This window comes from Hylaeus volcanicus, chromosome 7 (genome assembly GCF_026283585.1).
Source record: "Hylaeus volcanicus isolate JK05 chromosome 7, UHH_iyHylVolc1.0_haploid, whole genome shotgun sequence".
Taxonomy (NCBI): Eukaryota; Metazoa; Arthropoda; class Insecta; order Hymenoptera; family Colletidae; genus Hylaeus; species Hylaeus volcanicus.
This window is the reverse complement of record NC_071982.1, coordinates 5,453,241-5,472,641: the sequence shown is the minus strand read 5'-3', so window position 1 is coordinate 5,472,641 and position 19,401 is coordinate 5,453,241. Positions and strand designations below refer to the sequence as shown.

Here is a 19,401-nt window from a genome sequence, read left to right as displayed (position 1 = left end):
TATAGTCAGTTCTATAAATATTCGTACCACTTGTACCTGTTTAACAAAATTTCTATAAATTAAATTTACAAGCTTTACGCTTCCCAATAAATGTTTCGTTATATGTGCATAAATAAACTTCACACTTGTATATATTTACAACGAGAAATTTATTTGGAAACATCAAACCTATCATTTAAGGGGTAAAACTACTCTAGGATTTTCAAAAAATCGATTTCTTTTTCTATTGCTTAAACGATACTTTAGGGTCATAAAAATAATACGTCATTTGATTTATAGTGAAAAAGTTTATAAAACTTTAAACGCGTTTTTCTCGAAACCACTTTTTTCAAACTGGGAGGTCGGATTTCTCAGTGACTATTGCATGGATCGATTTGAAATTTTTACAGTAGCTTCACAACAATATTCTCTTTGGAAGTACGTAGCCGTTTTTTGATTGAATGTAAACTCTTTCTTTTTAAAAGCAATTTAATGCTCATTTTTAGGGCAAAAAGTCGATTCATTGCTTAAAAAGTACGCCACTTCCACAAAAAATTGATTAAGAAGAAAAGCCCTACGTACTTCCAAAGCCAATTGTATATAGATCATGAATTTTCTTTAGTTTTTATTCCATGACTCATAGATGCCGAGAAATCCATATTGTATGAAAATGACAATAAAAAAATTGCTTTTCGTTCTTCAATATGTGTTAAATAAACCCTCTGAAAAGAAATTCCATTCCATTTGTCACGCTCCCAAAATAAATTGTCAAATTTCGGTCTTTTCTTCTGCCTTTGGAGTGGTTTTACCCCTTAATTTAGACAAACATCTTCGATTGTAGATGGTACAAACACTTATGTGACTGACTGCATGAGACTCGAGTTTTTCGGATCACGGCGAGCACGAGAACTAATGGCGCTGGAGTACACCATTCATGTGAAGTACTGGGGGGGAGCTTAAAGTCCCCTTCATTTCCAACTATCAAACACACTAGGAGTGATCGACCCAAAACGATCGAACTATTAATCCCCATAACGTCACATCACCTAATCAATCCCCCATCAGTGGACCCGGGACATCCCCTAAGGCTGACACTCGTACACCCTGACACGTTTAACAAAGTCACCTACCAATTCTCCCAGCAAGATTAAAACTCCTTCCCCCAGGTGGCAAACTACCTGCCACGGTTATCCAGCATCCCGTTCGAAGCCTCCCCAATCAACCCAGTACCTTTTCACCCCCGAAACTCCGTAACTAACCCACCCTAACTGCCGAACACGAGGATTTAGCGTCGTTTAAGGATTCCAGCGACTCGACCACCTTGCTCGAAGCTCCCGGCGGAGAGAATTGAATGCCCATCGGCGACGGTGGATCGCGCGTATGCGCAAAAGGTTGGAGACGCCGCGCGAGGAAGACAGGACGGGTAACAGCAGAGCCGTCGGGGGTGGGCAAGACAGAGAGAGGACACGCGTTACGCGCGTACACATAAACGCCGGTCACGTACACCACCGGCTTACACACGTATAAAGGGTGGCGTCGCGATACCCCGCTCGCCATTCCCGCGTAGACAGCAAAGTCGCGGTGCCCGACGTCGTCCAGTCAACTCCTGACGCTCCTTCAGCTGCGAGTCACGTGAGCATCCACGCAAAGGACAACCGGCGGTCTTTCGATTCCCCAGAGGAAAACGAACTCGTCCCGTCGCTTTTCCAGCAACAGGTGAGCGGCTTTTCACTTCGAAAGACGCGATTACGCTCGAGCTTTGACAAACGCTGTGACCGTTTTTGTGTGTCACCCCGTGGTCCCCGGGGCAAGTGTCTCTCGATTAACGCCTGGATGCAATTTTTTTTGGATCGTGTTGGGAGAGAAACGGAAATGGAAATTTACATTTTGAAAGTAGTTTTGAAATTTCTCGTTGCAATTTTTTTAATCGTGTTGGGGAAGCGTCTTCTTTCAAGACTGGGGGTTTGGAGGTCTTTGTGGTGTCTAAGTGCTCTCAACTTTGGGGTAAAATTTTCATTCTCTTTTTGCAAACTGTTACGCCCTGTGGTCGAAGTGTCCTTTAATAAATCAAGTGTTTTCTAAGCCTCCCAAGTGTTATCTAAGCCTTCCGTAATGTAATGTCTCTTATAAAAATGTTCATTTTGAAAATTTATATACCATCTTTATCTCTCACTCCCAATTTCAATTTTTGCCACGAAATAAAGAGCCTCTCAAATGTATTCTAAGCCTCCAGTAACCACCTTGCCAAGCCTATTATCAGTGTCCATTTTGAAAATTTCAAATCCTCGTCTTATCTTTCATCTCCAATTTGAATTTTTGCCATTAAGGAGCAGTTCGTGCGATTTTATGTCGTTGCTTGTAGGTTTTGTTTACAGTTGGATTTTTCTTAGTATTTTCACACCGCTATAAACCGCTATATTTTAACTGAATTTCTATTTAATTTACCTTTCGTTTGAATTAAAAAATTCTCTTCACTTCGCCCTGATTAATTTGTAATTCAGTTCTACGATGGATTAGAATCTTTTTACGGTTTGCAGTTAGGGTTTTTATCATCGTTGCTGGTTATTAATTTGTTCATTATTTTAAACTAATCATTTCTGTCGTCGTCCGTGGTTTTCTTTCTTTGATTCTTGAACGATTTCTACGGTAAGATCTAAACTATGATATCCATGATTATTTAAGAATATTTAAATCTCAAACATTTTGCAATACGATACAAAAATAGGATTTCAAAATTCGAGCAATTTATGTCCAACTTGTGGTCGTTATTGATTAGTACTTATTTCTTCGCGCAACAGGTGACCGCTTTCAGGACCTCATGAATAAAAAATTCCACCAACTTTGACGCTTAATTAATTGCCATTACGACTGTTTTAACGGTGATTTCATTCCGCGTTCACTTTACCTTTTAGGCTAGCTCAAAGTATGTTTCTCCAAAATATCTATAATTTCAATTTCATATTTTACACGTTCCATCTGTTTATAAAATACTTTTAACCTAATTATTTTTTCCCTCGGTACTCGCAATTAATTTATGCAAAATTATTATGTCCACTGTATGCTTGTACGTTTGCTCGAGGAGAATGAGAATTCGACAAAGAAATAGACATAGAAATAATTTCGTTTGATTGCACAGTCCGTGGTTCTTTTCGACAATGGACTATCCATTTCATTAATTAATAGAAAGACTATTGCATTCCTATTCACCGAATTAATGAGGGGCTCCGAGCAACCTGGATCCTCCGAAGGTATAATCGGAAATTATTCAAAAGGAATCCTTAACGTCGAAATACTCAACTATTTTGTATGAATACCACAGTACTCGAATTACACGCTGCTGTAAATGTCAGCCAATTACAAAGTTCGACCCTTCTCGTGTTTGGATTAACAATTCAATTCGGAAGATAGATAATAAATGTCTCTAACCTTACAATTACTCTCGAGCTGGGGTATACGTGGTTATGAATACCATTTAGGGTTTATGCGATGCTTTATGCAGTAATCTCTAACCTGATCTTCAGAGTCAACCATGCAGAGCCAGACAGGATTCAGAAATGGAGTATACAAAATTTTATACAAATGTTTATGGAAAAAATTAATTCATTGCAACATCAATTCATTCTCGATTTAGGAATCAATCTCGAATCAGGAACATTTTGGGGATAGGAGCGAGTTTAGAAGGTTGGAAGAAAGTTTTGGTAACGTTTGGTGGTGTTTGGTGACGTTTGGAAATGTCTGGCAACACTCACTAACGTTAAACAGAAACAATTGATTCCACTGTGACACAATTTTGGAAAAGACAAGACATTTCAGAGAGTTAAGTGAATTGAGAAGGTTGAAAGAAAATTAGTGCAACGTTTACGAATGTTTGGTGGCGTTTGGAAATATCTGACAACACTCGTCAACGTTAAACAGAGAAATAGTTCGAGACGTTCAATCTGTATCCGGTAATTTCACGTCCGAGTTTCACGAAACAACGGGATTCTCCTTCCCCCGTATCGTCGCAGTGGATCTCGTTTGTTGTTTACGGCCGTCGTCGCGAAAATTGATATCGAAACTTCCGTTTCCAGCAAGTTCGCGGGGGGAAAAAGTTGTCAGCTGCAATCTTTGCGAATAACTTATTCTGCGCGGAGTTCCGACGGCGCCTGGTTCAGATAGAGGGGAGATAATCGAGGGCTTGCAGTCAAACGGGGAACTTCCGCGGGTCGTTCGTCGCTTTCGAGATACTTGGATTATTAGTTGGGACACGGCTCGACGTGATTGGAAAATATGCGACGGGGGGGGGGGGGGGGGAACGTCGCTTGATGCATTTCAAATTGCGTAGGATCGCGAAGTGGATTCATTGGGTCGTTACGGTGAAACGTGAACGGTTAAGCGCGATAAATTCCACTATGAAGCGGTTCATGCGAAAAACTAGACGTTTTGGGGAGTCGAGTGGGTTGAAGAGGTTGGAAGAAAGGTTCGATGACGTATTTGTTAACAGTCCCGAACGTTTGGTAACGTTCATTAACATTTACGTTTATTAACATTTATTTTGTTAACGTTTGTTAATATTTCTAAGTGTTTGGTAACGTTTGTTAACATTTGCGAATGTCTGACAACACTCACCAACGTCAAACAGAAACAATTCGAGGCATTAATTAGTATAATATTTTGGATCATTTCAATGAATTAAACGGGCTCTATAAAGCTTAGTCACTGACTCTACGAACACCCTACATACCAACAAAAATGCCTTGGTACAGAGGAACCTCTTCCGATTGAAGAAAGAATGTCGCAGTAGTATGAGACAACGGTCCGCCTAAGTGGAATAGGTCGATATACCGTCAGCCTTCCATTTCACTTCTCCTATCCTTTATTTAAATCCAAACTGTATACGAATTCGGTAACTGCGAATAATAATAATAATAATTAATCCCATCTGGAATGATATAAACGAGTAGTACGAGACAACGGTCCACCTAAGTGGAATAGGTCGATATCCCGTCAACCTTCCATTCCACTTCTCCTATTCTTTATTTAAATCCAAACTGTATACGAATTCGATCACTGCGAATAATAATAATAATTAATCCCATCTAGAATGATATCAGTGGGATCTCGATATTTTTCAAAATTAAACTCGCAATTATGATGATTATAAACAAATATTTACCGTTCATCGAAGGGACCTGTCGTTATTAAAAGGGCGTAATCGATGTTTCGCCGTACAAAATAGCTAATAGGCGACGGTCAAGTCTACCGGGTTCTACTTCCTTATTTGCTCTTCGTTCGCTTTTCACCGACGCAAACAACTATTAAGGCGCTGAGATACCGTGTGTTTATTCATTAGTGTGGGCCACGTGACGTGGGCGAATTTAGGATGACAGTTGCCGATAGCTGCGAACCTCACAAATTGGAGGAGGGACTCTCGCGAAAGCGACACGGCAGGGTCGACGCTGTACAACACCCCATTTTTTTTTTTTTTTTTTTATATATATCCATGTTATCGTCGAACCCCATAAAATTCGTTAAAAAAAGTTCTTTGTCGTTCGAGTGTTAGATAAAAAAAAAAAAAAATACAATAAAATTGATTCACCTCGAAAAACCAAATCTTTTTTTTTATAACTCCCGAGTTGCCCTTTCTGGCACAACGTAGAACAAATAAAAAATGTTCAAAATTGCCAGACTACGGTCGTTGTAAAGAAATTTTGCACATTCGAGGGAGAATTCACCTTGAAATTTTTTAAATATTTAAATATCCGCGATACTTAAAGCCAGACGGTTTATACGCGCTATCGGGTCCCCTGGAACGACCAGACTCCGCGATATTCGAAACGCGTAAGTCCTCGTCGGGCCGTGGCAATAAATCGCGTCGTTGTCGCAATCCGGGGTGTCGTCGCGTAATTCGAGGCGCGTGTCCGACAAATTGGGGCGAATATTGCCGGGAAAGTGGCAACGAAGAGCGTGTAATAGCCGTTGCGCGTGGTGTCCGTGCCGCTGGGTGTCTCGGGCCGAAGTGACCGAGGCAGCACGAGGCAGGTAAGGGGAAGAACGAAAAAGGACGGAAGCGACGTGTTGCGGGTATGGGGGAAGACAAAGGGAAGAGAGAAAAGCGCGGATCAAGCGTGGTTATTAGAGCGCCGTTATTGCCGGACTTTTTGTTGCTTATAAGCCAGACCACTCGCGAGCGTATAACACACGCGGCATTATTTCCCGCCGGCGCGTTATTTCGCGCGAATGAAATACGAAACTGGGCTAATCAGGTCGGGCGCAGCCTTCATCGAAATCTACGTCCTACCAAGTTTACTCGCGGGAAGGTTCATTTGGCGGAGTTTGGTTTCAAGCGGTGAATTCGTCGTTGTTACGAGCCCAGCACCTTTCGTGGAGCTCCTTAGGCGGTTACCATGGCGGGCCAATACGACTCGGCACTTCTGGGGCGCATTATAAAAAGATTGCACGACGAATAAGACTTTTCCGCGATTAAACGTGGCCTATAGATCGCTATCTAGTCGGTTATAATGTTGGATTTAGGATTTGATGAAATTTTATTTGCGGACCGATACGACTGGAAGGCGATACAGTCTTATATTCTGCTTTAACTTCAATTCCACCATGGGACCACATCGCCTGGCAGGTTATTCCATCGCAATCCATACCTTTTCGAAAACCGTTTCACGAGATACGGAAAGTTCGAGGAATAATTGGGCAATAAATTGATTTGGGTCGCCCCGTGTAGGTAGTATAAAGGAGAGGTTAATCCCGTCGAAAGGACTACGGAACCTTTTCCCCAATATTTGTCGATATTCCAGTGGTGGAAGGTTTCTGAATTATGGAGACAGATCGCGAATTGACTTTACGTCGAACGGAGGATATGGAGAATCGTACGGAGAAGGGTGATCTTTCCAGGGTGTACTGTAACGAGATTGCTTTCGCAGACGATGCCGCGGCAGGAGGCAGCGACGTTATTGGAAATGTCTCGCGGTGCGTGAAATTCGTCGAGCGACGTACTTTGCAATGACAGCAATACAAAGAAGCATCGCGATTTTTATGAGTGATCACGGTACGTGTGTCGTCACTGTTTCCGTCCTCGACTCACATTCCTCGGTTGATGTAGCGCCGGTGCCGTCAATGTGACGTTTATTTAATGGCAATAACGTAAAGCGCCGGGTGCAACGCTAACGCCTCTTGTCGCGAATTGACGGGACGCGCAAGTTTGTAAATTTTCTTCAGACAAACCTGCCTTGATGTTTTTCAGGGCTTAGTCGAATTAATCGATAACGCAACTTCCATGTGAACACTTTTAACTTGGAAATTACAAACTTGAACAATTCCGAATTATCGAAATACTCGAACTATCCATCTGGTATTCCATTTCCTTGGAAAAGTGCTAAAAAAAAATTTCTCCAGGACAAATGACTGCATACTTGAGTTGTAGACTACTCCACAAGAGACGAACGAAGAATACCAAGTTCTATTTGGATCAAATTTGTGATGCTTTCATTCCTTGGCCAAAACTAAGTCGAAATTGTATATTGAAAATTTTTCATTCGAGCCTTTCTTTACGAGATAAACGATATTGAAGATGTCGAGCGGTAGCGCGGTCCGGCGCAGTTGAGCATGACGCCATGTTGGACTGCGCGCGCAACGTGGCGCTAACTTCACCTGCGCGGAGACTCGATGACAATTATCTCGAGAAGAAAGCATCGTACGAGAAAAATGTATTCCACAATTTCGACTTATTTTTTAACGAGGATTTCGACTGCGTGGCGAATGACATTGTATTATACCGACGAGAACGAACTGACGAAGAGGAATGTTTTTATGAAATCGCCGCAGGGGAATGTGTCGTCGCCAGCAAGCAAGGGAAACGTCGTAAAGATGTGGCGGAGACGCTGGCGGTCTAATGAGGTTTGATTTCGCACCAGGGGGGCAGGTTTCTCGTCTCCCGAGAGAGAAATATCGAGAAGTGACGTTAATCTCATTTCCGGACCACGGAGTACGAGAACCTGTCCGCAAGAGGCGATAAGATCGATGATAATAACGAGAGAAACGCATCCCTTTCCAAGAGGCTCACGTGCAGTTCATCAGGCCACCCCTCTGTTATTGTTTACGAGGGAGAGGCTCGAAGTAAACCCTGTTAAAGTTGGCTTCTTCTATTTCTGGTTACTACTCGTACAAAGAGGAATAAAAAGAAATTGTCAAATAATTTTAGAATTTATCCAGTTCGTTTCCATTACCTGCAAACTGCTAGAATTCCTCAGAGTGCATCATCCTGTTGTTTACGTGGGGAGGCTCGAAATAAACTCTGTTACCATTGGCTTCTTCTATTTCTGGTTACTACTCCAACAAAGAGGAATGAAAAGAAATTGTCAAATAATTTTAGAATTTATCCAGTTTCATCCAATTTGTACCTCCTTTAATAAAAAGGGAAAGCTGAATAATAACTTAGTCAGAGCCCACGCAGGGTAGGCCATCTCTTGCCGAAAGAAAATTCGATCTCATTAGCGGAAATAAGGATGACATGCGAGTGTCCATCAAACAAGGGTGGCCGAGCTCGGGCTGGGAAATAAGAGGTAGCTTAAAATTTAATTAGCGAATCGCCGTTGGCCCAGCCCGAGGCGCACCGAGGGGTGCGTTAATCCCATTTCCGGCCACGTAGTGGATCGTAGAAAAGCGACGACGATACTCGGGCGACTCCATCAGCCGCGCTTCCGTCTGCAAATTCTGCGAATCGTCCGCGACACGGTCTGATTTACGTCGACGTACGCTTTGAATTACCCGGAGTGTCGCCGGACACGGTTTTCTTCTTTCCTGGAAGAAAAAATGACCGGATGGTTTTAGAATTGGAGCTGCGGGGGAGGGGCTGAAGACGGATGTACTTCATTTTGATGAAGGCTGATAGCTGGAGAAAGAGTATTCTAAAGGGAAGTGAGAAAGGAGGCTTCCTTCTTAATGTTAGGGAAGAATTAATAAATTAGTTATTGAATCTTCTGTACTTGTTTTTTAAGTCTCCATCTTGGATTGAGGATGATCGTCTGGATAGAGTATCTTCTTTCCTTTATTCAATCTTCTGTCCTTGTTTGTTGAGCCTCCATCTTGGTTTGACGATGATCGTCTGGATAGAGCATCTTCTTTCCTTTATTGAATTTTCTGTCCTTGTTTGTTGAGCATCCATCTTGGATTGAAGATGATCGTCGAGAATAGAGCATCTTTTTTCATTTTTCCAAACTTCTATCCTTGTTTGCATCAAATAGAAATTCACCAGAGAAAAATTTTATTCAACAATTTTCCTCACTCTCGTCAGTCATCGGTTTCCTCGTGAAACGTCCATCTTGGACTGAAAATGCATCACGCAGCGCTCCGTTTCGAAACGTTGCCCCCTGACGCCTTACAAGTCCTCGAAACCCACCACCGCGGACAATCAGTCGACCATAGTTGAGATTATGCGAGCACGTGTCTCGAAGGAGCGCGATACCTTTCCGTCGATCAATCAAAACGTTGCGAGAGGGAGGAGAGGCTTTAAACTGCGAATGAAAAATGGCGGTGACTGTACAGGAAGTGCCCTTTCGGCTCGAGGAGTATCCGATACCGTCGTGTCGAACGTCCTCCGGCTTATTCTTCACTGATCTCGACCCCCATCAGTCTTCGTGCCGTTTAATTCTGTTTCGAAAGCTCGGACGAGCTACGAGCGTCCAACGCGGAGCGTCACGATTTTTCCTCGACCGGCGCGGTGTAATCTGCTCTGAAAAATGGTCCTTTCGTGGAAAGTTCTTTAAACCTCGCGGAACTCGCCAAGGACTCGGAGAGTTACGCTTAATCCCCAGTTTTAAGCTTGCCAGCAACGATAGCTTGCGAGTATCTGTTAAAGCGTTCGAAGGGGATCCTTGGGGGGAGGTTAAACGCCTTAACCTGGCTACTTTTAAAAGTAGCTTCTAATGAAAATTCTTAATTGAAAAACGAATGGAGTTAAATTCAGTATTTCGCTGAAGCTGCCCGATGCTTTATTGAAGTGCATATCTCTTTGCTTCTTGGTCTGCATCATCGATTGAAACTCCGCATCTAAAATTAGATCTGTATACTGTTTCACGTCCGCCGAAGACACGTGAAATGAGCCGCACGACTCCTGTACAATTTCAAACTTCCTAAGTGTCCAGTCGGTTGGTAAATTATTTTCTATATAACCAATAGTATCCAGACGGATCTTTCGTCGTTCATTGTCGTACTTATCGCGACAATTTTCCACCGATAGCCACGAGCCATTCAAACGACGCCCATCGGCCGCTGTGTCCCGTCGTTCGTACGCTCGAACAAAACGAAACCATGAGGCAACTGAAAATTTAACAGGCGTGAAAAAGCCACGCGCTTTGTCGCGCTTCCTCGATCGAATAAACTTGATTTCCCGCTCGGGCGATATTAGGAGTTTTATTGTAAGCGTTTCTTGAATTTACGGAGCTTCGATTCTCGATTCGTGAGTCGTGGTGGGTAGATACCGTGACAAAATTTGTTTTATGCGCGAATTAACAAATTTAAAAATTTATTAATTTGATTCGAAGCGTAATAGTGGCAATTTTAGTCGAGAGATTAAAACTGTATTCGAAATAAGTATCAACACATATATTTGATAATAAAAAAAAAAGAGGAAGCATTAGCTCTTCGTCGTCCATCGCAAATGGGAAGCACAATAGGACATATTTCATTCAACATATTAAGACAGTAATTAAAAGAAATATTTAGACACATATTTCATAATAAAAAAAATAGAGAGTATCAGCTGGTTCCTTCGTTGTCCATCGTAAATGGGAAGCACAATAGTGCCGATTTTATTTACCAGATAAAATTGAAATTAAACTACACAAAGGTAAGACACTATACTACATATTTGTAAACATCTGGGACCGCCAGTAGATTTTATTAACTCTCTCAGATTCCCCTCGATGAATTCCATTCCCCTGCAAGTCTTTGTGCCCGTGATCTTCTCTGTTGCGGAAACATCCAAGAAAATAAATATTCCTTGTAATCGAACGTCCCGAATGCTTCGGAACGGCAATCGAATTAACCTGCTCGCAGGCCTCGATATTTTGCAATTTTTCCGTATCGATCCGACACCCTTGCCCCTCGTCGTTGTTTGCGTACGTGTCTGCACACGGATGCTAATAATCCACTTCGTTACGCAGCGCATCGTGAACACGGCGCCGTCGGGCGTCGCAACTACCGTCGTTTATCGCCCGCGAACGAGGGAGTCGGAAAACGCGATCAGAACGAAAGGAATTCAACGTCCGCGGCTCGTTTCCAATTATGCTAATCCGTGACCAGTCACCCTTCACGCTCCGCTGGCGTTCACACCGCGACGTACGCGATTTTACGAAACCATTGAGGACCTTTGAGTAACCTCGAATGTCAACATGGATTCAGTTTCTCGTAAGTGGACTGCGGCTTTTATGCATTTATGATGCAAGGTAATACAGGGTGTCCGGAAAATGGCGGAGGTCCTTGATAGGGGTTATTCGGGGGGTGATTTGAAACAACTTTTTCCTTAGCGGAAATGTTGTCCGAGGCTTGGTTAAGGAGATATTAACAGAAAACCCCGACTAGAGCGCGAGTACGCCGGTGGAGCGTAGCTTATACTACTGCGGCCGTCTGGCGCGTAGCCTACGCACCGCGGCTGTCTAGCGCGAAGTCTATACTACTGTGGCCGTCTAGCGCATAGCCTACACTACTGCGGCCGTTTAGCGCGCAATATTACATCTATAGAATATATTCAACATACATCATGCATATTTTTTGTATGTTTTCCATATTACTCAACGTTATAAATACAAAAAAATCTGCATCTACTTACAACACTGTCTTTAATATCAAATTAAAGGTCCGTTTGTGATTGTCCTATAATTTTCCACGCTCTCTTTATGCACCCACGGAAAGTACCAGCTACCTAACCTGTGAAATGTTGCCCAAAACAATTATAAAATAATGAGAATCTCTACCGGTCAAGTAAGAATCTAGATTCTAATATACCGTAATGATTGATGCGTCCAAAACACGTCAGATGATCCGTGAAAAATTGACCGATATTTCCGCATGCCTTCACAGCATTCGAGAGTTCTTTTCCGGATTCGCTAGCCACGGAGCTCAAAGCGGCGCCACCCAAAAAATTCCATGGAAAGTTCGCCAGAAAAAGCTCCCAGTTCTCCGATAGTAAAAAGGGTGACGTTTCAAAGGGACGTCGCAATTTTGCGAAATCGACGCCGCACTCGGGTTCATTCGTGCCTTTTTTTCTGGTTACCTTTCATTTTTTATTCTTTTTTTTTTTAAATTTTCCAACGGTGATGACGAATTTCAATTTGTTTAAACGAATCAACGCGAACGAAGTCGTCGCGGATTGATATCGCTCGCGAAATGAAAACGGGAGGCGACGTGTAATTAAAAAATAAATTACAAACTCCCGTCGCGACGCCTACCAGTCGAGACACCTGTTGCGATCATCGATTTCACTTGGTCAGAGGGCGATTATGCCTTCAAATCTTGGCTAGGAAATTTAAATTTCATGCAAAACGGCGACTCGTTCGATGTCATTTTATTCACGTCTAATTATTATTCATAGGTCGGAATTCAGAAAATAAACGAATCTCCGTCCTTCATTAACCCAGAAGCGAGTAAGTAGAGAATTTCATTTCCTGCGTTAGTAGAAAGATTAAAAATTAATTTTATAACAATATCCATAATGAATTATTCCATTTGAAGTGTAGACAAAGGGTAGGTTTTAATAATAGAAGCCCGAGAATGAGAATACGTTATTTCCATCTATAAATTAATCTCGCGCATCCATCGCCAAAGAGTCGACGTGAAGTTTCTTTAATCCGTTCGTCCCACGGCTTGTCCCACGGCTTGTCCCGCGTCATCTAACGACGAAAATTGAAGTCAAACAAAATGGAAGTCACTCGGAGGCATGATCTGTCAAGTGCAGTGAACGGGGTGGCAACTCTCCGTTCTTTGAGGATGGAATTATAAAACTAGTTTGTGAACAAAGAATCGAGATTAAATGCGTTGACCGTCACAAATTCTGAAACTCTGCTCACTTATTGGTACAACGCTGATGTTTATTCAAATTAGTATTTTAAAAAATTTTGATAAAGAATTGAGATCCAAGATTTAACACTGTGTGGTTAAATTTTGTTTACGAACTATTGGAAACTATATAATCAAACATTTATTATGGTATTTGTTTTTGTAACTTCATTGAGATTCAAGTATTCCATTCGGATTCATTTTCTTCGACACTTAACTTTCAGAGTTAATTTCTTTTGGTCTCCAGTGAAAAGCACTGTCATCCATATATGGTTTAAATGAAAGTATGCTTCATCTTCTAAACTTTATTTTTGACGTTTCATATATTTTCTATTATATTTCCGACATTTTCACTTGCAGTAAATGAATAAACATCCGTAGTGTATTCACTGGCCACCCCTAAAATAAACGAGAAACTCCCTTCGATGCATTTCTTAGCTCAAGGGGAGATAAGTGTTAAGTATACGCTGGGGTTGAACGAAATAACAATCTATATTGCAAAAATCCGACGGTAACATAACCTATTAGGGTCCGGCGTGCTACCACGGTGAAATTAGGCACGCGATGGCGATCCAGGAACCCCAACACGAGAAATTGAATTTATAGGGACGCTGATGATTCAGAGAAATTCTTTCGTAACACCTGGAACCTTGGAATGGCGACTGTAGATCCTGCAAATTAAACGAAACGACCCCTGGAAAAGCGTGTTTGAGCTTTCCCGTATTGGCCTTCTCCTCGACGCGACTGCCACTTCGAATCGAGGCCGATTTAATTTTCACGACATCTCGCGAGAAATGAAACATCCAGAAAATTGTTGCCAGCGGAAATTTTAACCTTCGGAGGCGGGATCTAAGCTAATCGAAGCTGAAAAGATTTTCCTGAGCTAGATATTTTAGGGTAGATCTTTGATTATGTTCGAAGTTGAATGGCTTAAGTAGAAGGTAGACAGGATGTGGATCGAAGTGGTTCCTAGTGATTCCCTTGACCCCTTGACTGTGCAATGTTTGTATTCGTTAAATCAATTTTTAAAAAATATCAGTTTATAGGGGGTGATGAGACGAAACTTTTTTATATTTATAGTTTATTCATACGACGCTTAGTTTCGAAAATAAAAATTGGAAAGTGAGAAGTTTCGTTAGAAGTTCGTTGGAAAAATTAAATTTCAGGAAGAAGGTCTTCTGAAGATCTTTATCTCTGAAACTAAACGTTCTATGAATAAACTGTAAATATAAAAAAGTTTCGTCTCATCATCCCCTACAAGCTCATATTTTTTTGAAATTCACACCTTCATCCCTCTTAGAATTTCCAGTAAAAATTGACCCGCAGTTAAAGGGTTAATGATGTCAAAATTACGTCGAACCCCAGCTGGTGGGGCACTATTCGAGAACGCTTATGGTCTCCAGAGCCATAACTGCCGCACGCGCCTAAACGCGACAACCATAACCACCTACGTCATCCTAGAACGAGATCGACGTGAACAGTAACTCAGACCTTTAATTGACACATGCCTCGGTTGACATCGTCCAACGCGAAGCTCAACAAAATCGTTGAATTTCTGGCGATTTTCATTAAGCCCAACCTATGGAGTTTGGACGTCCGCCCACTGATTGCCTGGTCCGTAGGTGGAATCCTACTAAATCGAGCCTGCAACCGAACACGACCAAGGAGCACCGTGATTTTCATCGAATATTGAACAGCCTGGTGGCGATCGTGGTCACGGCGATTCCTCGACAGATCAACGATTAATCTCTCTTTCTAAATGCAATCGCGGATTCCGGATGTTCGGCAGATTAGCTCGATACGTGCGTGCGGATTCGACCGCGCTCGATACACCCCGCGTGGAAGATTTCATGTTTGCCAGGGTTTGAGGCTAGGTTCGCGATCCATGGTTCGTGATCTTTTATCAGATTTAATAAGTGAAGTTGATTTACTGAAATTAATTAGAACCACCTACCAAAAATCGACGTGCACTTTTCAGACAATCCAATAGAATCAAGTGTAGGTATAGTCCCTGAGAGGAAACTTTGGAATGGGCCAAAATGACCCATGAATGACCCATATATGACCCATGACGTCAGACGTCGTCCAGGCTTCTTTAGAAGCTTTTAAGTAACGTGTCAGCAGACTGGTCTTTTGTGTTTATATTCATGGCGTATCGAACGGGATGATCGATAGAGGGCCTTGGCGAGGTCAAAGTGATCGTATTTTCTGTTGAATTCATCTTGTACAGCTATTCTCATCGTTTTACGAGTTCAGTTACTTCCATTGCCGAAGAGACCAACTCCATCTAAGCGAATCGAATCGATAATTCGCGACTCGTAGGAAGGCGTAAAACAAAGCGAATTCCCCCGCGGATTATAACAGCGAGCGAGCTATTTTCGTGGCGTCCTGCCCCTGTTCGTTATTTTATCCGAAACTTTTCAACTCAATCTGAAATCCAGAAACAAATTGCATCTAATGTTAATTATATTCGCGGGCAACTCTCGCGTCCGAATGAAATATCGTCTTCGCCGAACGCGCGTTGTTCCCGTTGGTGTTAACGAGCAAACTTTCGGCGACGTGACAAGAATGGGAAAAAAATGTTGTCTGTTTAGAATCAAAACATCCGCAGGCTCGAGAATGAGGTCGAGAATGAGCTTGATAACGACCAGCATCGCTTTTGTCTGCATGGTGGGAGTTGTTGGAAAATCAGCAGCAGCCATGGAGGAGTCACCGGGATCCTCTTTGAATCTTCAACACTACAACTCGATGCTGAATTCCGCCGGACTCGACGAAACGTTCCCGGATAAGAGGGCGTACACCTACGTGTCGGAGTATAAGAGGCTACCCGTTTACAACTTCGGAATTGGCAAACGTTGGGTCGATAACAGCGATGACAAGGTGAGTTCCAAGCGTTATTTCGCGTTCCAAGCTGATCTTCCAAGGTGGGTCTCTGGCCACAACTGGACAGTCATTGGTTCGCGAAAGAAACCATGATACACGAGATTCAAGATCATAAACGGTTGGGTTGGTAGAACCATGAGACTCGAGATTCGGGATCACCAACAGTTGGGTTGGTAGAACCATGAAACCCGAGATTCGCAATCACTAACAGTTGGGTTGGTAGAACCAGAAGACCCAAGATTCAAGATCACTAGACTGCGCATCTTTATGCAAAATAAAATCTTCGCGAATGTGCCTACAAAAATTGAACCTAAATAAGAATTTATTTTATTTTGCAAATATTGTAACATGAACTTTACTTTGAATTTTTTTTATATTCTTGCATATTGTGTGCATTTTGTAGGTTCTTGTACATTCAAATTTCCTATAAATGCATAAAGATCCGCAGTCTGAAGATCGCCAATGTAAAAGAATTTGAGTCAAACATTTGAAGCCAGACTTGACCAGATCAAACCTAACCTACGATTTTCTCCAACTTTCCGGAGAAGGCGCCAGACCTAGCCTAACCTACAAATTCCTGCAACTTTCCAGAGAGCCAGACTTAACCTAACCTACGATTTTCTTCAACTTTCCAGAGAGGGCGCCAGTACTCATTCGGATTGGGCAAGCGAACGAAGCAGTACAGTTTCGGGCTGGGCAAACGCAGCGACACCGCGGACTACCCCATCAGGATGAACCTGGACTACCTGCCGCTGGCTTACCGCTCCCAGGAGAACCTGGACGACTTCCTCGAAGAGAAACGCGCCATACAACCGTACAGCTTCGGCCTAGGCAAGAGGGCGGCGCGCTTACCCGTCGAAGGAAACGGTAAAAGACCGAGCGACGCTTTCGGTCAGAGATACCACTTCGGCCTGGGCAAGAGGATGTCCGAGGACGAGGACGACTCGTTGGAATAGGAACTCGTCGAGGAAGCTTCGCGCGGAGGCAGATCCAGGGACCTGGCCGCGGAGCAGCTCGCGTAAACGACGTAGCTCTATTTCGATGTCGCAGAGTTCTGTTGTCAGACGAAATATAACGATAACGCACCAATAAAGACACGTTTTGAAGTTTCAACGCCTCCTTTCCGATCTGTTCTCTCCTTGCGACTGTAACGGGATGCGTAACCGAGGGGACGCCCCAAAGAAAGGTCCTGCAGAGCTGCACTGTCGATAATTTTGTGCTATATTCAACATAAATCACACGCCCCAAACAATATTTTACAATACTACTAAGTTTAACAAACACGTGTAACAAACACACCCGTCTGTAGCTGTCAGAGATTTTCACTGAAAAATTAAATAAATGAATTTAGAAGATTGAGTGTTAAGAAAAACAAGTCCGGATAGGATTCGTGAACTTTGACCTGGGTTGTAAAATGAAATACAAACGTTAGATTATATAATTTCCGATTGTACGAGAACAAAATTTTAGCTTCGCAATTTATTTTCACGAGTATCTCCGGCATTGAAAGTATTAAATAAATGTGTACCATTTATTATGTAGTAAAACAGCAACGGCAAGTACAGCAAATGGCAAATGGCAAATGGTACACGGGGCTACGTTACCTGATATGGTCCATTAACCGTCGCGTTCTAGTATAATATTTGTTCTATAGGAATATAGAACAGGTGTATTTCGTTCAATTTCTTTTACCTCCCTGCGGCGATAGCATTGGCTCGTCCATATCCGAGCTTTGAAGTTTTAATGTCGAGGTTCAGAGGTCCTGGATATCAAAGTATCTCTTAAGCGACTCGCTTATAATTAAACGAATTATTTATTAAGAAAACATGTTTTCACTTCTGGTCATCGCCTTGCCTGCAACAGAAAGAATGTGATGTCGTTGGTCTTTGCGTAGATCAGGAATCGATGTCCTTCGGTGTCTACCCCTCTCCTCCTCCCCTTAAGAGGTCGTCAATTTGGTTTTGCTTTTTGCAATAACGATTGCAGACCTGGGCAGACATGATTTTAAACAATGGTCACATTCTACTTTAACAACAACAATTTGACGTTTATATACGAGGTGGTGGAACAGAAATAGAGCAGTATTAAGAGTTACCGTTAAAGTGGAACGCGATCGTTGATAATTAAATTCAATTGAAATTACATTTTTATTCCGATCTTTCCCAGGTGTGACAACACCTTTCGTGAATTCGACTGAACGCGTCCGTGCGAGCATCGAGTATAGAAATGTCGTCGATCGAGTTATTATTTAAACGATTGGATATGCGTCATCTGCGATTACGAAATGTCATTTTACATTAAGCCCGATTGTCACCTGTCACAGAATTTTCTTCGTGTTTCACCGCCAGTGAATCTTGTACGTCTCTTTATGAAAACGTTCCAACTTGTGTTTAACGATTTATCGAATAAATGTTCCCCGGTGAAAAAAGAAAATATTCGTAACTTATTCAACCTTCCCCTGAAAAATTTCAGTTTCAGGGGTGAAAATGAAACGTGCGTGGAAAAGCTTCATCGTCGGATGGTACTTTTCTGCTGGCGCGAGGAATCGTTGAAATTGAAACGATTACGATAAATAGATCGATCCCGCAGCGGCCCACCAGTGGATCGGACACGCCCCCTTCGGGATTTAGATCAGGCGAGTCAGTTCACCGTCGCCGGACCCTTGGAATACTCGTCTCCGCGAAACTACGTTACATTTTTAACTAAATAGCAAAGCTTTTGAAATTTAAAATAAAATGAAAGCCGCGAACATTGTACGTTAAGTCTCGAACGGGAAAATTAAAGCGATCGTGTCGATAGATTTTAGAATTGCGCAGAGCAGCATGTGGCACGAAGTGGTAATTTATATTTTACTCGTTTTGGGGGTGAAAATGACCGTCGGAGTGGAAAAGTTTTGGGTTCCCGACTTGCAATGGGAGACTGCGGAGAATTGGGTGGACAATCGTGTACCAAAGGACGACAGTCACATAGTATTCCCTTTGGAGACCAGGCACGCTGTTGGTATGCCTAATTTCGAGGATTTCACTCTCGCTGGGATCGATCTCGCCAGAGCTGGGGCCTTGATACTGACTAGAAACGGAAAGCTGCAAGTATGTATTCGTTTAAACCGTTCGCAACGTCGATAGTAAATTCGCAACGTCCTGTAAATTCATAAATATTCACGCACTAGAATTAAATTATATTATTCTTAATTGTCTTCGACTTGTACAAACGAGGCTCAGGTTTTAATTTCTTCCCATGAGCAACACAAAAAATATGAACGCGTCGCATGGACTTTTGCAATGCTCGACAGATTACGTGGAGGATTGGATTAAAATCTGAAAATTGCTCTGCGCTACGCAATTCGAAAGCTGGGCAGTAAATTGCCCCTCTTTGAAGCTCAACAATCACATAATAACACTGCAAAATAGTAGAAAGAAAATTCCATTATTTTTCAAGTGTGATTCACGTAAATAAATTGTTGTGAATAGAGAGATCTGAAAATTGGAGGGA

At 42.4% G+C, this 19,401-nt stretch overlaps 2 protein-coding genes across 3 annotated transcripts in view; both read left to right on the top strand.

Moving 5' to 3' along the window:
• Positions 1-1,514: 1,514 nt before the first annotated feature.
• Positions 1,515-18,342, top strand: LOC128879924 (allatostatins). 2 transcript variants are annotated; one of them, XM_054129497.1, is made up of 3 exons: positions 1,515-1,695; positions 15,638-15,906; positions 16,545-18,342. In XM_054129497.1, exons 2-3 carry the CDS (start codon positions 15,646-15,648, stop codon positions 16,863-16,865), a joined length of 582 nt encoding a protein of 193 aa, XP_053985472.1. In that variant the 5' UTR covers positions 1,515-1,695; positions 15,638-15,645; the 3' UTR covers positions 16,866-18,342. The 2 variants fall into 2 exon arrangements, with proteins under 2 accessions (XP_053985472.1, XP_053985471.1); XM_054129496.1 differs by having other exon boundaries at positions 1,518-1,695; positions 15,621-15,906.
• Positions 18,343-18,611: 269 nt separating this feature from the next.
• Positions 18,612-19,401, top strand: part of LOC128880385 (uncharacterized) — a 5,490-nt gene continuing 4,700 nt past the window's right edge. The window contains exon 1 of the mRNA XM_054130418.1: positions 18,612-18,998. Coding sequence (XP_053986393.1) covers positions 18,732-18,998 — 267 coding nt within the window. The 5' untranslated portion in view covers positions 18,612-18,731. The remainder of the gene's footprint in view (positions 18,999-19,401) is intronic.

What these genes read in the sequence shown, in the direction of transcription:
- LOC128879924 (XM_054129497.1), top strand. Translation starts at nt 15,646, where the DNA reads ATGAGGTCGAGAATGAGCTTGATAACGACCAGCATCGCTTTTGTCTGC. An exon ending in TCGATAACAGCGATGACAAG is followed by an intron (nt 15,907 to 16,544) that starts GTGAGTTCCAAG and finishes TCAACTTTCCAG; the next exon opens with AGAGGGCGCCAGTACTCATT.